The 18,714-nt window shown below is 40.3% G+C and overlaps 2 protein-coding genes across 7 annotated transcripts in view; one reads left to right on the top strand and one right to left on the bottom strand.

Moving 5' to 3' along the window:
- The window catches only part of LOC307044827 (uncharacterized protein), a 156,474-nt gene that overhangs the window by 52,649 nt on the left and 85,111 nt on the right, over positions 1-18,714 (top strand). The window lies entirely within an intron of this gene.
- The window catches only part of golga1 (golgin A1), a 59,560-nt gene that overhangs the window by 37,404 nt on the left and 3,442 nt on the right, over positions 1-18,714 (bottom strand). For 3 of the 6 annotated variants that reach the window (XM_079690224.1, XM_079690221.1, XM_079690219.1), the window contains exons 3-12: positions 9,823-9,913; positions 8,223-8,297; positions 7,170-7,267; positions 7,055-7,087; positions 4,697-4,825; positions 3,972-4,141; positions 1,645-1,735; positions 1,469-1,564; positions 749-874; positions 315-410 (exon numbers count right to left, since the gene is read on the bottom strand). In XM_079690224.1, coding sequence (XP_079546350.1) covers positions 315-410; positions 749-874; positions 1,469-1,564; positions 1,645-1,735; positions 3,972-4,141; positions 4,697-4,825; positions 7,055-7,087; positions 7,170-7,267; positions 8,223-8,297; positions 9,823-9,913 — 1,005 coding nt within the window. The remainder of the gene's footprint in view (positions 1-314; positions 411-748; positions 875-1,468; positions 1,565-1,644; positions 1,736-3,971; positions 4,142-4,696; positions 4,826-7,054; positions 7,088-7,169; positions 7,268-8,222; positions 8,298-9,822; positions 9,914-18,714) is intronic. The other 3 variants (XM_079690220.1, XM_079690223.1, XM_079690222.1) reach the window with 3 other exon arrangements.

Genomic DNA, 18,714 nt, shown 5'->3' with positions numbered 1-18,714 from the left:
GCCCACACTGATTTATTACTTTCAATATGACCGGTTTCCCTTTGACAACCTTTGTATGAAGGTTACAAGAGCTTTGCCATAGTTAACCTTGTGCTTGTGATAAGAAATGAATGCAAATGACAATAGGCAAATGTAAAGTGGAAAGAGTAGGAAAGGAAGTAGAACTTCTTTTATTCACCTGAATGCTTCAACACCAACTGTAAATTGGTGACCTATGTCTGCTTATTTAGCACAATGAGTCAATATTACATCAATTATCGTTCAAATAAGAGCAAAAGATACTATCTTCAGCAGATATCCCCGCAGTGGTTTACCTGTGTCTCCAGAGCGCTCACAGTATCAGCGTGGTTTGTCCGAACCAACAGCAGCTCTGCTCTCGTCTCCTCCAGATTTTGCTCAAGGCCACACTTCTGAAAAGACAACAACTGGACAGGTAAATGGTTTGGTTTTCAAATCATATTTTTTCCCTCTGCAGGACATAAAAAGGATTTTGGATTCTGAAAAGATTTCTGATTAATTCCCTAGAAAAGGGACGGGGCATAATCAGAATGAAATGTAAGGTAAGCTCAATATTATACTCTTCTATTAAGAGATTGATAATTATTTAAATAAAAGGACCAGCAACAGAAAACAACTAAATCTAAGTTCTGAATATATTTTGATGTTATTTAAGATTTGTTTAGAGTTTTGCAATACTTTTAGCTATGAGCAATACAATGGTAGTTTTCATCCTGATGGTGTTGTTCACCTCCTGGAGAAACTCCTGCAGATGCTCTTCCTGGCTCAGGTTCCCTTGGAGCCGCCTCTCCAGAGACGTCACTTTCTTCTGAAGGTCTGCTAACAAGCGCTCCTTGTCCTCCTCTGTAACAGCAGCCTGAGGAGGTCAAGGGAAAACATAAATCACCAAAGTTTGACTTGAATTGTTAATATTGTCATTTTAAGATATTGTTAATTAAATGAGAAACATGGTGGTACAGTCTCATCAGAGCTCCCTGTTGTCGGTGAAACCTCCTCCTGACTGCAGAACGTCTCTCATTATACTCATGTGTTATAATGTTTTTTAATGCACGTTGTCTGATTATATAATCCTATGAGCTTTCCATTAAAGTCTGTTGATCTCCAGATTAACAGCAGCATGGAAATAACCTGCCGATGCTCCATTCGGGGGGCTACGGTAGAAATGCTGGGATTTGTGTTTTTAGCCGCATAATGTCTGACCAATTGTTGAACAGCATTGCCGTGCACATGAATTTTATTGACAGTTTATAGCCCTTCTGAGGTTTGCCTATGTGAACGCAAACCATACATTCATAAAAAATGAAACAATGTAACAAACTGTCGTCTGGTGCGCACCAAAGAAGTGACTATTAGGTTTGAATGCGACCATAGAATGGCGACCAGCTCACAGGGTACACTAGAGAAAAAGGTTGGGAACCACTGTGCTAGAAGATACATGAATGGATCTGACCTTCTGTTGTTGCAACTTCAGGGCGTCATGTTCAGTCTGCAGTTCATGGAGGGACCTCTCTAAAGTCGACACCATACCCTGTGACTGAAAAACAAACTTCTCTCATTGAAAGGGACGTGTGAATGAGTACCATGATACGACGTTAAGTAAATAAGTAGCGGAGCTTGTGTTCTGACCTTGTGGAAGTCTTCAGAGACCCGCTGGAGGACGGCCTGCAGCTCACTCAACTTCTGCTCCGCCTCTTCCTTGAGCAGCAGCAGCTCCTCTCTGTGCACAGTCACACACATGCACTTTGTGCTCTTTCACACAAATCAAGTACCAAAACTAATGCAGACTTATAAAGAGAGGACATTTTATACAAGTATGCAGGAAACATAAAGGTGACAGGACTATGGTCTACATCAGGGGTTCCCAACCCCCGGTCCGCGGACCAGTAAACATACAAAATAAATCTAAATTGGTTAGCATAAGGTCTCAGCCTCTCGTGCGCAGAGAAAGTTACCGGTGCGCCAATAGGAAGTGGAGCACACAGGAGACAACGGTTTCATCGCAGACTGTTATGTTTATGTGGGGATATGGCAGTGCATACATTATTTGAGATATATTTCGAACTCGGACTTCATTTTAAGGACATTGCGGCCAGGGGTGTAGAGCTATTTTTTTTTTTTTAAAACCTCCTTCACTTCATGAAATGGCTGCAGCATCAGGAGGCAGCCTCTGAGAAGTGCAGCACCGGCACGTACACACTGCCTTCACTGCGTTCCCCACTGCAGGCTGCTACGCTTCAACCACACACACCTCTACACACACACACACATCGAATGGCCCGATTATTCCCCCTATTACTCGTATGAAGGAAATCAGTAATTTACACACATCTGGCCAACTCCATAGGTATGTGGGTGTTCCCAAAAGAAGTTAGTTTAATCTTAATCTCGATGTAGTGCTAAATACTGTTGGAGTGCACCGGAACGAACGCCCCCGGTATGACGTTATTATGGCTGGCAAACAAGCCCAGGGGTCTCACTGACATTTCAGTTCATCTATATGTGTACAGTGGTCCAAATTTGTTTTAATTGTATCCTGGTTTTAAACTTTGTTAATATGTTTTGGATGCATATTGTTCTATTATTTGTTGAGGCTGTTACATACAATTAGCAACTGTTGCCACCTATATTAGGCTATATTACATTATATTAATATTTGTAAAGCGATCCTAATTTTTTGTTTTAATTGTATCCTGGTTCAGTCTGTTAAATACAATTAGCCTCTGTTGCCACCTGCTGGTGAGTAAATATTAAAATCAGTTAAAATTGACAAACAGTCCACGAATTTCTTTTATTGTTTCTGCCGGTACTTGGCACAATAAAGGTTGGGAACCCCTGTACTACATGGTTTCAAATATATTATATCAGCAGTAAACCTAAAAAGCAAAAATCATGTTTAAACTCTATATTGTGATTTATTTGATTATATTATTTTTAATGCTGTCAAAATTATCGCGTTAACGGCGGTAATTAACTTTTTGAATTAATTGCGTTAAAATATTTAACACATGTGCAGAATGGCCCGCCCCATACATCCCACCAGTGGCAGCGCTGGGGTAGGCTACAGCCATACCAAGAAATGGCTTAGCCCCACCTTAGCCCCACCATGAAAGATGATGTTAAAGTAAGCAAAATAAAGTCCGCCAACTCGCGCGGAGTAAATTGCACAGACAGCAGAGTAAGATTTTCAGTTGCCACTTGTCTGGAAATACCGAAGACTAGAAACGGTTTTGAAAACTTTTGTCACGTAGTGATCGTCTTCTCAATAGAACATCTTTGATAATGTCTTCTGGCCAATCAGAATCAAGATAACGGCGTGGTGTTGTTGCAGGAAGTCCCGACGGAGAATACTTTTGCTGTAATGCATCTATATACATCGATACAACATTACGTGTTGATAGAAATCAACACGTAATGAAATAAGACCCCACGGTTTGATGATTGATTGATGTGTGTGTGTGTGTGTGTGTGTGTGTGTGTGTGTGTGTGTGTGTGTGTGTGTGTGTGTGTGTGTGTGTGTGTGTGTGTGTGTGTGTGGTGTGGGTGTGTGTGTCTTTCATTTTGACACACAAAACAATGTTATAATAAACATACATACTGTATGTTAAATGGATATATCCGCCTTCTTTCATTTATCTTTCCATTCCCACAACAATATACATAAAGAAATGGCGTATTTTGGACATAGTTCGAATGGTGATTAATCATGATTAATTCATTTTTAAGCTGTGATTAATCTGATTAAATAATTTAATCGTTTGACAGCCCTAATTATTTTTAGTTTCCTTCATTTGTTAACTTTATAGTTAACAGGCAAATCCCCAGCAGTTCCACTGGGGATGACTCTGTCTGGGAAAGCTTAGCTATCTGATAGCACAGCTGATTCAGAAGATGAACCAACAGGCCAAAAGAAATGAGCATAGAAATCCCATCAGTCCTGCTGCGTTCCTCCTTACCGTTCGATTTCCAGCTCAGTGTTGATTGTGCAGCTTTCTGCGTTCTGCTGTTCCAGAGTCTGGAGTTTCCCTCTGACCTCAGACAGCCCTCGCTTTGCTGACTGAACTTCAGCCTCCTTTTGCTGGAGCTCCTCGTCCTTCCGGCTCAGCTGCTCCTCCTTCTTCAGCAACTGATAGACACAAATGGTAAACAAATCATAATTAAAGAACATACATGGCCAAAAGAAGTGCTGATATGAACCCAGGTGAAAATCACACCTGAACAAACTCAGAGACTCTCCTATCACTTTTAAACCATAGTTATTCAAATGACAGCAAATCCTTTCAATTTCAAAGTTCCCATCCAATAGCTGACGGCATCACTGGGATGAAGTTGTGTTCTTAGACTGTATACAAGAAGCCAATGTAGACTCTGAGTCTAAAGTCAAGCCAATATGTAATATTGCAATATAACAACTGTCATTTTATACTACCATATGTATAAATGTTTTCTGCTATTTTAATATATTGTGGAACAGTCTAAATGATCTAGACAATGTTATAATGAGTATTTCTGTGCTTCATCTTAAATTGTACTCCATCTGGAATACAATTAAGAAAATATACAATAAAGCAGAATTTGCAACTACCAGAATCTGAATTGAGTAGTAGCAATGTTCCACCCTCTTGTCTAATTACAGTATGATACTGCTGTAAATCCAAGCTTCCAGCTCACATGTACGCACCATGTGTTTAACTTTAGCGAGCTCCTGCTGCTGAAAGCCCTCCAGTTCATCCAGGTCATCCCTTTTCTGGAAGAGTGCTAAGCTTTTCTCCATCATCTCCTCTAGCCGGGCTGACAGGGCAGCTTTCTCCTAAACAAACACAACAGTTATACCAATTTATGGTACACGTGCATTATTCATTTTGAGGGTATGAGCAGGTTCCAAGTCCTAAGCCCCTGGAGAAATAAGCCCCTTACACCCACTAACATCTGGCTTTTGATTCTGCAGAGGAAAAGTTACATTCTGCATTCAAATCCTGACTCTGCAGTAGTCACAGTATTTACCTGATCAGCAGTGACAGAAACATGACGCTGGGTGGACACAGTGATTTTCGCCACCTTCTGGGCTAGAGCTATGTGACGTGCTTTGAAGGGATTTTACAGTGGATACAGAAAAAAATTGTATTTGGACCATTATTATAATTTATAAATGTAAAAGCTCCTGTAAGAAAAAGGTAACTGTACCTTAATGGTTTTGTTATTTTGAATAAAATAACTTAATTCAAACAGAAACAAAAAGAGACCCATTAAAACCTATTTGTTAGTCTTTCCACTGCTCTGACATCTCCAACTTTAAAAGTCTGAAATAGACTGAAACAGTGACAGATAAAAGAAGAAGAAACCACTTCTACTTACATCAAACGTGATCCACCAGAAAAAACACACACAAAAAAACTGAAATGCATGCTGGTCTGTTGGTAATGGGGAGGGACTCTACCCCCTCTTCGAACGGGGTTTGTGTTTTTGTAATAATAATAATAATTTTTTGTAAAAGGGGAAAGTGGGCTTTAATACCTGGAGTTCAGTTTGGTTTCAACCAATTATTAATATTGTTCTAAAATAGTTTCCCTTCAGCTGTGGTCCCCCCTTTTACGTACTTGTATAGACAAAGTAGGACACGAGCAGAACAAACTGCTGTAACTTCTTTTTGCTTTCTGATACTTGGTGACAGGCATACTTGATGCCATGGTTGTAACTTTTAAAAACCCTATATAGTATTTACTATGAGAAGATCCTGTGGTTGGTCTGGAACCAGATTGTTTTAAGGTTCTTAACCAGGTTGTTTTCTGTGCACCAGACCTTAATAGACCATTTCCCCACCAGCAGAAGCAAGCCCAACTAAATGGGCAGCAGCACCAACTGAAAGTCAATAGGGCTGCAACAAACGACTAATTTGATAATCGATTAATCTATCGATTAATGAAACGATTAATCGATTATTCGGATCGTTAAGGTTTTAACTGTACTACTACTTATATCGATACTGCTTATCGATCCGGTCCTTTTAACGATAGTATTAACGGTTCTTTTGACAAGAAATAAGGTAAACTAACTAAACAAATTGTGAACAAAACTAACATTGCTTTTTATTTTAATTACCGGTAAATGCATAATATGTCACATCAAAAGAAACAACAATGTTTTAACAAATCATATTAAATAATGTGATGACAGAACTGTAAACAGAATAGCTGAAACGTTAACAACATAAATAACTCAGTTACCTCTAATCATTAACCTAACATACCTATGTTTTTATAACTGAGTTAACTCAGTGTTACTGCTAGCATACATAACTCCTGACGTGGAAACGTTACTCGTGGACGGGGGGGCTACAGAGCTGCTGGAAAGACAGTGGAACCCGGTGCATTTCTCCGTCTGGATGTGGAGCACTTTTGCTAAATGTTTAGACAAATTGCTCGTGTTACCGCCCTTACATGATAAACTGTTATTGCACTTTTGGTAACGAGCTTTGTCCACATCGAGACGGCTAAAGTTGAACCACACCTCGGAGCGCGTTCTCTCCACCATCTCCTCCGTGTGTGTGTGTGTTGCATGCATGTAGCAGCGGCATGTGTGTGTAAACTGCCCCGCCCCCTCGCAAGCAGGCGGGGGAGAGAGATCTCTCGTCTGAATTGAGAAAATCGAAAATACATTATAGACGCATTTTTTAGTCATATTGCATATTAGAAATGGAGTTGGCAACACTAAAACTGCGATATAATGTTTATGTAGCAATAATACATATGACATATGTTTTAAATGTCTCCTGTACCGATAAAAAAAAAGCGATAACGTTGGAGCTTAATGGGGTGTAGAACACATGTGATGACGTCACCAACGAATCGACGACTGAATTAGTTGCCAACTAATTTGGTAATCGATTTTAATCGATTAAGTCGATTAGTTGTTCCACCCCTAAAAGTCAATCACTCAGGATAATGTGAAAACACCGTATTGTGTCCTTGACCCTTCTATATAAGATGTTGAAAACAGACATAATAAGCTTACTTTCATTCTTATAGAATTAAAAACCCACCTTTTCCAAATCAGTCATCTTCTCAATCCATTCCTGCAGGTAAATTATAGAAAGTGATTACTAGACATGCCATAAATCAGGACTGTGCATTAAGTGAAACAGGAGTGTTATTTACCTCATCCTTCTTCTCCAGAGCTAGAGCCATCCCCTCTGCCATTTTGGCTCTGCTGGTCTGGTGAGTCTCGTTCTGGTCTTGAAGTTTCTTTATGGAAGCTGGGCATTGACAGTAGGAAAGAAAACAGAAAGGGAAAGATGGAAACCATACAGAGAGGTTTCTATGAAGCCAAAGAGAAGAGACATTTTAAATAGCACAGACAATGGCATTGTTAGTAGTTGTCTAAAGTAAGAGTCAGATTAGGAAGTGTGTTCATCCCATAAGCAAAGACAGGCAATGCTTAGCAGCTGTCACAAACTAAAAGCACAATTTGTAAAAACTAACACTGCAAGTATTGTGTGAACTCAGAAAAACACCATAAGAAGAGGTAGTACAGTAACTTCACTTTTCATTAAAAGCATCGGAACTTTCCTCACAGCCGTCTCCAAGGAACGGGACACAGCTCTGTCACTGGGCTCAGATTGTGATATTTGGCCTGCACTAACCCAAATCAAGCACCAAAACTTCAACCTCAGAGTCAAAGAAGATTTACAGTATAATCTTAAAATTGTTATAAAAAAGTACCTGCAATAGAAGTGAGTCAAATCTACCAGAGTGCAACACAGCTATAAGACATGTTATAAACAATGGATGTGGATCTGCAATAGTCTAAATGTTGTTATTGCTCATAAGCGCTCATACAAATGAGTCCAGCTTTAAATAACAGGCAATTAAGGTAGTTGTCACAGATTGTAGGAAATCTAGGAAACTAATGTAGGTGTGTGAGGCGATTGAGAGAAAGTGAGTACAGCAACAAATGAATAGAAAATGCAAAGATTACTCTGATTAATATGCCAATAAATAGTAGAAACGTTTTAAGGGTGAATTAGATTAGAAGTAAAAGCATTCAGCACTCCCAAAGCAAACGTCTAAAGCTGATACTGACGTATAAGGTTCTGAATAAAAAAAACATATTTATGGTAGAAGATGATGATAGGCTAGGTGATCGTTATTAACAGCAGAAAGACAGATGAGAGAAAGTTAGCTCATTGGGAGGAGAGTAGAGGTACGTACAATCCTGTTGCATTTCTAATGCAATTTCAAGCTTGTCCTTGGTCTTCTGCATAATTCGTAGCTGCTCAGCGTAGTCTAGTGTTGGGAGGTGATGATGATGATGAACACACACACACACACACACACACACACACACACACACACACACACACACACACACACACACACACACACACACACACACACACACACACACACACACACACACACACACACACACACACACACACACACACACACACACACACACACACACACACACACACACACACACACACACACACACACACACACACACACACACACACACACACACACACACACACACACACAAGAAAGCAAAAGGGAAAACATGATTGAGAAATAATGGAAGGGTAAACTATTAATGGTTTTCTTATCTGAGAAAACCATGCTGGTTGAAAGGCTGCGTGTGCGATCTTTAACCGTTATTAAGGGCACAAAGTCACATAGGCCACCCAAAGGACAAAGGGGTTATTAGACTGAGTAAAGGAGAAAAACACCCTAAGCCTCAAATATGTCAGGACTATGTCACACAGCAACACATTATTATATGCTCATTCTGAGACATTAATATGATCATCATTAGAAAAACACATTCTTTGTGCTGAATATTGCATCAGGCAAACAGAGCTTAACATTCCAAACTTTGTGGCAAATTCAGATGATCTAGAAAGTGAATGTAAAAAAATATATATATTTAGAATTTCTACCGTATCACGCTTAACTATGCATTGATATATTTATATTTATGAAGTATAATATATATACATATACTGTAGCTTTAACAATGCTATTGTTTTTTATGAAGATGAACAATAGTCTTGATTAAATCAAAAACATATTACAACAATTTATCTATCCCTTGGCATCTTGGATTCATAACATTCCAAAGTCTTGTTGTTGGTGTATTTACTCTATGACGTAAACTAAATATGGACAGGAAACAAATGATATTAGTCAGTCACAAATCGAAAAGCGATGAGCTGCACAAAAAATGTGGAAATCCGACCCTGGTTGTTATTTTAAACTCCATCTTGAGAATTAAACTTGATTTGATTTTGATTTGATCTTAAGTTTAATATCTCATATCAGCAGGAACCAAGGTGGCATTATTTCACCTCAGAAACATTGGAAAGGTACGGCTATTCTTGACCCTCCAAGATGCCGAAAAATAATTCATGCTTCTATTCAAATTTGATTGGAATATTGTGTTGCATTTGGACCCAAACTCTAAAAAAGTTATTTGATATTGTACCAAAACTCTGCGGCTTCTAACAAAAACAAAGAAAAGAGAACACATCTTGGACACACTGCTCCCAGTGGCCTCTACAACTGTGTTAACGTCCTTGTAAGTGGACACTAAACGTGTTACTTGTCTTCATTCTGTTGTCATTGTTGTATATGTAAAGCGCTTTAAGCGGCATGTGTTAGATGAAAAGTGCTACAGAAATAAAGTCAATAAATGTTTGTATTATCATTAGCCTCGGTCATTCAGAGATTGCATTGTGTTTCTATCATTTCATGATAAAACAGTTAGGATAGGGTCTATGGCCGCAGCACTGGTGGATGTTGGACTTACCTGATAGCTTGGCCTCCAGCTTGCGGATCTGATCATTCCTCCTGAGAAGCTGTGCAGGCAGGTCGTCCCTGGAGCTGCTGCCATCAGATGCCTGAACACACACAAACACTCACAGCGTTAAAATATGTAGCACCTAATATTCATCCTGTTTGAGGAGGGAAATGGACCAGATATCCATCTAAAGTTGGTTTATCACAGTCAAAAATCCTCAAATCTGTCTAAAGCACAAGTGTTAAGTTTTGTTTTCAGAGTAGGTAGTTTCACTCTACTGATTACTTTATAATCTGGTTATTAATCAGAACATTTCAGAAAGTCCACACATCAAGTCCAAAACCTGAAGTGAATCATTCATGTTTCCTATCAAAGTGTTCTGTACAAGCCCACACAAATCTGGATCTGCAGAACTCTGACAACACCTCCGCAGATTAAAACAAAAGAGATGTTTCTTCGTTATCCTAAATAAATATTGTCAATCACATTACAACAGAAATGTGGCTAGGTTCTGCAGATGTTCCTTCTGGTTCATGGCTGTAAACTATTTAAAAAGATATCTCCAGATTTGGGTCTGAATACCAGTGTATTACTGTACATGTCAGTGGTATTTGGCTAGTCAGCTCCAGGTAATACAAATCTATGAAGTGGTTGCAAGGCAAGACAAGTTTATTTATATACCACCTTTCAACACAAGGCAATTCAAAGTGCTTTACAAAAATGAAAGACATTAAGAAAATGGCATTTAAAAGCAGCATTAAAAGAAAAAATACATGGATAAAAGTAACAGTGCAGTTTAAGATTTTAATAGTTCAATTAAAAGCAGCGGCAAAAAGAAAAGTCTTCAGCCTGGATTTAAAAGTAGTAAGAGTTGCAGCAGACCTGCAGGTTTCTGGGAGTTTGTTCCAGATATTTGGAGCATAATAACTAAACGCTGCTTCTCCGTGTTTAGTTCTGACTCTGGTGACAGAAAGCTGACCAGTCCCTGAAGACCTGAGAGTTCTGGATGGTTCATAATTTAGCAGGAGGTCAGAAATATATTTTGGGCCTAAACCATTCAAAGCTTTATAAACAGCAGCAGTATTTTGAAATCTATTCTTTGACACACAGGAAGCCAGTGTAAAGACTTCAGAACAGGAGTGATGTGATCCACTTTCTTAGTGTCAGTGAGGACTCGAGCAGCAGCGTTCTGAATCAGCTGCAGCTTTCTAACAGATCTTTTAGTGAGACCTGTGAAGACACCATTACAGTAGTCTAGTCTACTGAAGATAAAAGCATGGACACGTTTTTCCAAATCCTGCTGTGACATTAGTCTTTTAATCCTAGATATGTTCTTTAGGTGATAGTAGGCTGATTTAGTAACTGTTTTAATGTGACTGTTGAAACTCAGGTCAGAGTCCATGACTACACCTAGATTTCTGGCTTTATCTGTTGTTTTGAAAATTGCAGGCTGAATGTCAGCGCTAACTTTTAAACTTTCTGCCTTGGCTCCAAAAACCATTACCTCAGTTGTATCTTTGTTTAATTGGAGAAAGTTCTGACACATCCAGTCATTGATTTGTTCAATGCACTTACTCAGTGTTTTTAACTGGAGAATAGTCTCCTGGTGAAATTGTTACGTAGATTTGTGTGTCATCCGCATAGCTATGGTAACTTATTTTGGTGTTTTTCATTATCTGAGCCAGTGGTAGAATGTAGATGTTAAAGAGAAGAGGCCCCAGGATGGAGCCTTGAGGAACCCCACATGTCATATTTGTCAACTCAGATGTGTATTTACCTATAGAAACAAAATTGTTTCTGTCCTTTAAGTAGGATTCAAATCAATTTAGAACTGTTTCCGAAAATCCCACCCAGTTTTCTAGTCGGTCTAGTAATATATTGTGGTCAACCGTGTCAAATACAGCGCTGAGATCTAATAAACACTGAAGTTCTGCCACTGTCTGTGTTTAAGTGGATGTCATTGAAGACCTTTACAAGAGCAGTCTCAGTGCTGTGGTTTGGACAAAAGCCTGACTGGAACACATGGAAACAGTTACAGTGGGGAAAAAAGTATTTAGTCAGCCACCAATTGTGCAAGTTCTCCCACTTAAAAAGATGAGAGAGGCCTGTACTTTCCATCCTAGGTATACCTCAACTATGAGAGACAAGCTCGGGCTGCGGTGGTGCTAGAGACGGGAGCATGTTGATACGACCTTCCTAGCCGAAGATATGGCCGCCTTTTACAAGAAACATCCGTTGGGTCGCTTAAAAACAAATATCGCAAATCCAATCGCAATCGCAATATCTGCCAGAAAAATCACAATTAGATTATTTCCCCAAATTGTGCAGCCCTACTGTGCACTGCCCGGCACTAAAACAGGTCAATTAAGCAGTCACATCCAAAAAAAACAACTCAGTTACAAAAGACAGAAAGGTCAGCTGTGCGGGTTCTGTTGGGAAACGAGAAGTGAATCAACATGGCTTCATGTTAGACTGGTTGGTTTGGGACTGAGTTACACCGTATCCTGCCTACATGAAATGAACACGATGTAATGTGAGACACACCCCGGCCCTGCTACCTAGAAACTGCCTGACTGGTGACTACTTCAAAAGCTGTCAGCCAGGGTTCCCATCATAGCACTGACATTCATTCCTGCCATTTTCTTCCAGTCTCCAGAACTACAGTGACAAGAAATAGTATGTGAACCCTTTGGAATGTCCTGTTTTAAGCATGAATTGGTCTTTAAAGGTGATCTGGGGCCTCATTTATAAAGGGATATACGCTCAAAAAATGGCGTACGCCAGTTTCTACGCAATGTTTGCGATATAGTGGAGACGCTGCGCACAGCTGATCGACAGCTGGGACACAAACCACCAAATACAAAAACATAATTCAGATCCAGTCGTTATGACTCCACTCCGGAGGGATTCCCCGATCATTTCTTAGAGTTTCTCATCAAGGGGGGTCTCCTGTCCCCGGTACAAACACACTGCCTGAGGAAGGCTATGTGTATTTTTTTTGTCATTAACCTTTTTCGGACTATTTATTTATTTTGGTGACGATCCGACCTCCATGCTGCTACTCTGGTTCAAACTGCATCCGCCAAACAATATGATTTATCTCCACCTCCCCAAAAGAAACAAAATCTGACACGGTGTGAGATGTCTTTTGTAGCTGTTCTGTCGTCATTTCCTGCGATCTTCTTCATGCAGTCAATCAAAATGAATGAATGAATGGGCGTTTCTTTGACTATTTATAGGCAAATATGGACGTTACGTGAAGCCCGCAAAAGCTGTACCGCATTTCGAGTCGATTGTGATTTATAAAAGGGAAACCGGCATAGGAAGTGCCGTACGCACTTTCCGGTACGCAATGTTTTGTGAATCGGAAAATGTCGGAACATTTCTGTACCTATTTTTTGGATTTCTACTACGTAAGCAACCTTCCCACGTGAATCCTACGCACGGCGTTATAAATGAGGCCCTTGACCTTCACCAAAGTCACAAGAATAGACAAACAAGCTATTAACACACAAACATTTCTAATCTTTTATGTCTTGGCAGGAAAAGTAAGTGAACTCTCTCCATTTTATAACTGGTAAAACCTCCTTCTGCAGTAATAACCTCAAACAAGCGCTTCCAGTAGCTACGATCAGACCTGAAACGAGGGGGGAAGGAGAAATGGAGCATTCTTCCTCACAGAACTGCTTCAGCTCAGCCATACTCTCAGGATGTCTGGTGTGAACGGCTCTCTTGAGGTCATTTCAGTGCATTTATATTGGGATGAGGTCTGGGCTGGGTCATTGTCCTGCTGCACCAGCCAACCATGGCTGAGCTTCAGCTGGCGTACACCAGTCTGAATTTATCCTGGAGGATATCTTAGTAAACTTGAGAATTCCCTTTTCTTTTAATGATGGCAAACTGTCCAGGCCACAAATCAACATCACAGCCCAAAGCCTGGTGATCCCTCCACTCAATTTATAAATAAATGCAGGTTATTAAAAAAGGGTCCACATACTTGTTCTTGTGCAGAAAACACTGACTTCTACAAGAAGTTTCCTGTCTTTTTTTCACCCCGAGTATGGCAAAGACAAATTGTAGGCAATACAAAAAACTGCTTTAAAGCTTTCATTGTGGTAATTGCTGTTGTTTTAGTGTGGTTTTTGGCATGGTACTGTATATTAAATGATGTATTTAATCATTAACAATTGTTCTGCACTGAGAGGGAAGATGTGATACTGATGACATGTAGTCATTTGGCAGTGGTGCTGCACTTTAGAACACGGCACAGAGGGGATTACTGCAGCTGGACCCCGGCCATCAGCATCAAACTGTGCAAACTTTGCCTTTGCAAACTGCATAGCCTAACTGGATGGTCCTCACTTAGTATGCGTAGGTTCCAGCATTGTTTTTTATTAATGTATAAAGCTATTTTAGGTAAGCTTCCACTGTACATACAGTGGGGCAAAAAAGTATTTAGTCAGCCACCAATTGTGCAAGTTCTCCCACTTAAAAAGATGAGAGAAGCCTGTAATTTTCATCCTAGGTATACCTCAACTATGAGAGACAGAATGATAAGAAAAGAAAATCCAGAAAATAACATTGTCTGATTTTTAAAGAATGTATTTGAAGTATTTCAAACAGGTGCCATTAATACAGTTAACAAGTGGAGGACAGAGGAGGCTCTTAAAGAAGAAGTTACAGGTCTGTGAGAGCCAGAAATCTTGTTTGTTTGTAGGTGACCAAAAAACGTATTTTACCGAGGAATTTACCAATTAATTCATTAAAAATCCTACAATGTGATTTCCTGGATTCTTTCCCCCCATTCTGTCTCTCATTGTTGAAGTGTACCTAGGATGAAAATTACAGGCCTCTCATCTTTTTAAGTGGGAGAACTTAAAAAGTGGGGGAAAAAAGAAATCCAGAAAATCACATTGTCTGATTTTTAAAGAATTTATTTGCAAATTATGGTGGAAAATAAGTATTTGGTCACCTACAAACAAACAAGATTTGTGGCTCTCACAGACCTGTAACTTCTTCTTTAAGAGCCTCCTCTGTCCTCCACTTGTTAACTGTATTAATGACACCTGTTTGAACTCGTTATCAGTATAAAAGACACCTGTCGACAACCTCAAACAGTCGCACTCCAAACTCCACTATGGCCAAGACCAAAGAGCTGTCAAAGGACACCTGAAACAAAATTGTAGACCTGCACCAGGCTGGGAAGACTGAATCTGCAATAGGTAAGCAGCTTGGTGTGAAGAAATCAACTGTGGGAGCAATTATTAGAAAATGGAAGACATACAAGACCATTGATAATCTCCCTCGATCTGGGGCTCCACGCAAGATCTCACCCCGTGGGGTCAAAATGATCACAAGAACGGTGAGCAAAAATCCCAGAACCACACGGGGGGACCTAGTCAATAACCTGCAGAGAGCTGGGATCAAAGTAATAAAGGCTACCATCAGTAACACACTACGCCTGGATATGGTTCCAGGTACCTGCCGTGCGGATTGCGGCTGGGAAAATGTGTCTTTTTTTATTATGGTCTTTGGTCTTGGAATGAGCTTCAATCAAGCCTCAAACTGACGGCACTTGTCCCTATAGCCTGTTTTAAATTGAAGTTGTCTGAGGTCCTTACCACCAGCTGCACTTCCAGTAATAAGTTGTGCACCTTTCTTACTGTCCAAATGTGCACAATGTAGTGACTGCTTTTTGTCTTTTGTTTACTTAGTTGTGTTCTCTGTATTTTAAATGTCTGTGTTATGTGTAATAATGTGTAACGTTGCTGCCTTCTTGGCCAGGTCAGCATTGTAAATTAGATTTTATCTCAATGCTTTTATCTGGTTCAATTAAAAAAAATTCAAACAATTCAACAGAGTATAGAACACTGTCCTTAATATCACAGTGCTGCTTTTTATGGTGGACATACAAGTATCTACAAATAGTAAGGGTGCTTTGTTCAGCAGTTTCTGTTTATCCACTTTCAAATAAACTCACTGTAATGCAGTTCATGAAGGACCCCTTAGGCCACAAACAGATATATTCCTTACAGTTATGGACATTAATCAATTAGTTGAGAATAAAGTGATTTCATTCAGAATTTGTTAAAAAACAATTATGGAGGCTGCTGTGATCACTGCCATGTTTCACAAATGACCTACTCGTAAAGCAGAGGTCGGCTACAGTTCCTGCAGTTCATAGAAAGTCCCTTTACGTGTTGTGTGTTGTCAGATCAGGTACATGAAGATGTTTGTTTCACCTTTCAAAGCCCAGAGGCCTGTACTACGAAGCCGGATTTTCGTTTAGCGGGCTAACTTCAGGGAAAACTTGGGGTTTCAAGTCCTACGATGCTGGTTCTCTTTTTAGCGGGCTAGATCTCCATGGTAACTTATGCTGAGCGGCTAAACTGCTCCGGAGCAGGTTAGGTTGCAGGCTAAGAGATCAACTCAGTGAAAGCACCGCCTGCTGACCAATCAGAGCTCAGTGTGCGGAGTTTAAAGCGATCAAGTCATATTACAGGAGAAAGGAAATACAGTTTAAACTGCCGTTGCAGGAAAGACGGCCGGCAAAAATCACAGACTGTATGAACGTGAACATTAATAGAATATCACCTCCCACCTTCAGAGCAGTCTGACTATTATAACATTAGCGTTAAGAAAGCTTACTTAAATATCTGCCACAACATAAGTAACCGGATCAAAGTAACATTACGTACAGTCTGCGGCATATCACATCATAATGTATCATATTTCCTTATATAGTCAGCTTCTCGAGCCGTATCTGGCCGTGCAACACTCACAGTGTCACATACTGTATGCAGAAGTATTATTTTAAGCAACACATTAAGTTAACGAAACACTCGAGACAAATGTAATTAAAGTCAGATCGTGTCTTAGACGGGGCAGTGATATCATAAACCTGTTAATGTACTCATTCAAACACTTTTTCTTTTACCAGCTGTATTCACCTTGCAGGTGCAGCTAGGTGGCTTTTATCCTGGATAAAGTGTTTAAGTCATGGATGTTTAAAGTTTAACTTCTTCATATGTCTAATATTATAGTTGACTTTTCGTTCAGGAAGTATGACGCGCTGCGCTGTCAGTACGCTTGTCCATGTTTGTGATTGGTCGAATGCTCCAAATACCACCCCTCTCATGTGAACGCGCACCTAACTAGATAGGACACGGCTGGCTTTAGCGATCCACTTGATAACCCGCGTCTTATGACCGTTCAGCAAGAGCGCGTATGTTTGGATTAGGCCAACCGGCTAACTCAAACATATCCAGGTTATGTTGAACCGGCTTCATATTACAGGCCTCTGTTGGTGTGTCCTTTCAAAAGGACACACCAACAGGGGAATGGGGTTTGAAATGGATGGTGGACTCTAAACCACAACTATGACGAGTCGACAACAGCCAACAATATTGTTGGGATCACTTAAAGGTCCCATGTCATGGCCATTTCCACTGATCATAATTCCATTGTTAAGGTCTACTAGAATAGATTTATATTGTGCAATTTTCCAAACTCATATTGGTTTCTCATACAGCATCTCTGTAAACTATGTGTATTCACTGAATTTCACTCTCTGCCTTTAACGGCTCGTTGTAGCTCCAATAGCTCCAGCCCCCACCCTCCCTGTGAGCACAGTGTGCTCTGATTGGTCGGGACGTCGTGAATCGCGCTGAGCTCCGTGGAGGTGTGGTTTCCTTGTTTAGCGATAGCGAAACACAGCCAAACTTACCCTCAGCACACACAAAGTCACAGCCTAAGTAAAAACAATAAGTGGGGCTTGATATTGAGTAAGAAAAAGGTTGATAAACGCAGTGAGAATGGGTCTCCAGAGAGAATTTCGCAGCGATCCCAACTGTCTGTTATCAGCCTGCAGCCAGGGAGGAGAAATCAGCAGAGCTGCCTGCACTGAGTGTGTGTGTGAGGAAGTCCGTGGATTGGTGAATTTGGACCAATCAGCGGGGGCTTAACGTAACGGCTCCGTGGACGTAACAGCTCCACGCATTGGTCCATTTGGTTCCGAAGAATCAATGGAAAGTGACGTATCTCCAACGAGGCGTTTGGGGAGGTATTTTCTGTGTTAGAGTTTTACTCGCTACAGGGTGTACTTTGAGAGTTTTGACTCTGCAGACCGTTTACATGCAGAAAAACCTTCATAATACACAAGGGGACGGGTAATAACCGGAAAAGCATGACATGGTAAATGTTAAATGGACTGTACTTATATAGCGCTTTATCCAGTCTTTAAGACCACTCAAAGCGCTTTACATACTACATGTCATTCACCCATTCATACAGAGCAGTGTACCTTACTCTAGGACCTAACATTCACACACATTCACACACCGTTGGCCATGCCATCGGGAGCAACTCAGGGTTAAGTCTCTTGCCCAAGGATACATCGACATGTTGACTGCATGGGCTGGGATCGAACCCACAACCTTCTGGTTGAAAGACGACCACACTCCCTCACAGCCACAGTCGCCCTGGGACATGGGACCTTTAAGAGCGATTTGATGAACATAAGAAACACTGAAATTAAAACTAAATCCATCTGAATATGAATATATTCACACATGGGGATGGATTAGTTAAATGGTCTTTGAACATATTCGCTATCAGCTAAATAAAATGAACAGCTTCTATATCTCTCTCTGTCTTTCCTTGCATATCTGGTGCTGAAAGACACACAGTTGCATGACAAGGCATCAATCACCTTCCTTCAACAGTTTGTATTATTCCTATTATTTCCATCCTTATCTTAATTTCTTTCTGCTGGAGACGTACAGCAGTAACAGGTCATTGATATCTATTATGGGGCCTCGACATGGTTATCGTTACTCAGTGTGGATGCTTCCATCACTGTTTATCGTGAAATCAATACAAATGTGCAACACAAAGATATTA

The sequence above is a fragment of the Notothenia rossii genome, assembly GCF_949606895.1.
Source record: "Notothenia rossii genome assembly, chromosome: 6".
Classification (NCBI taxonomy): domain Eukaryota; kingdom Metazoa; phylum Chordata; class Actinopteri; order Perciformes; family Nototheniidae; genus Notothenia; species Notothenia rossii.
Note: the sequence above shows the minus strand (reverse complement) of the source record. Positions and strands in the feature narration are given on the sequence as shown.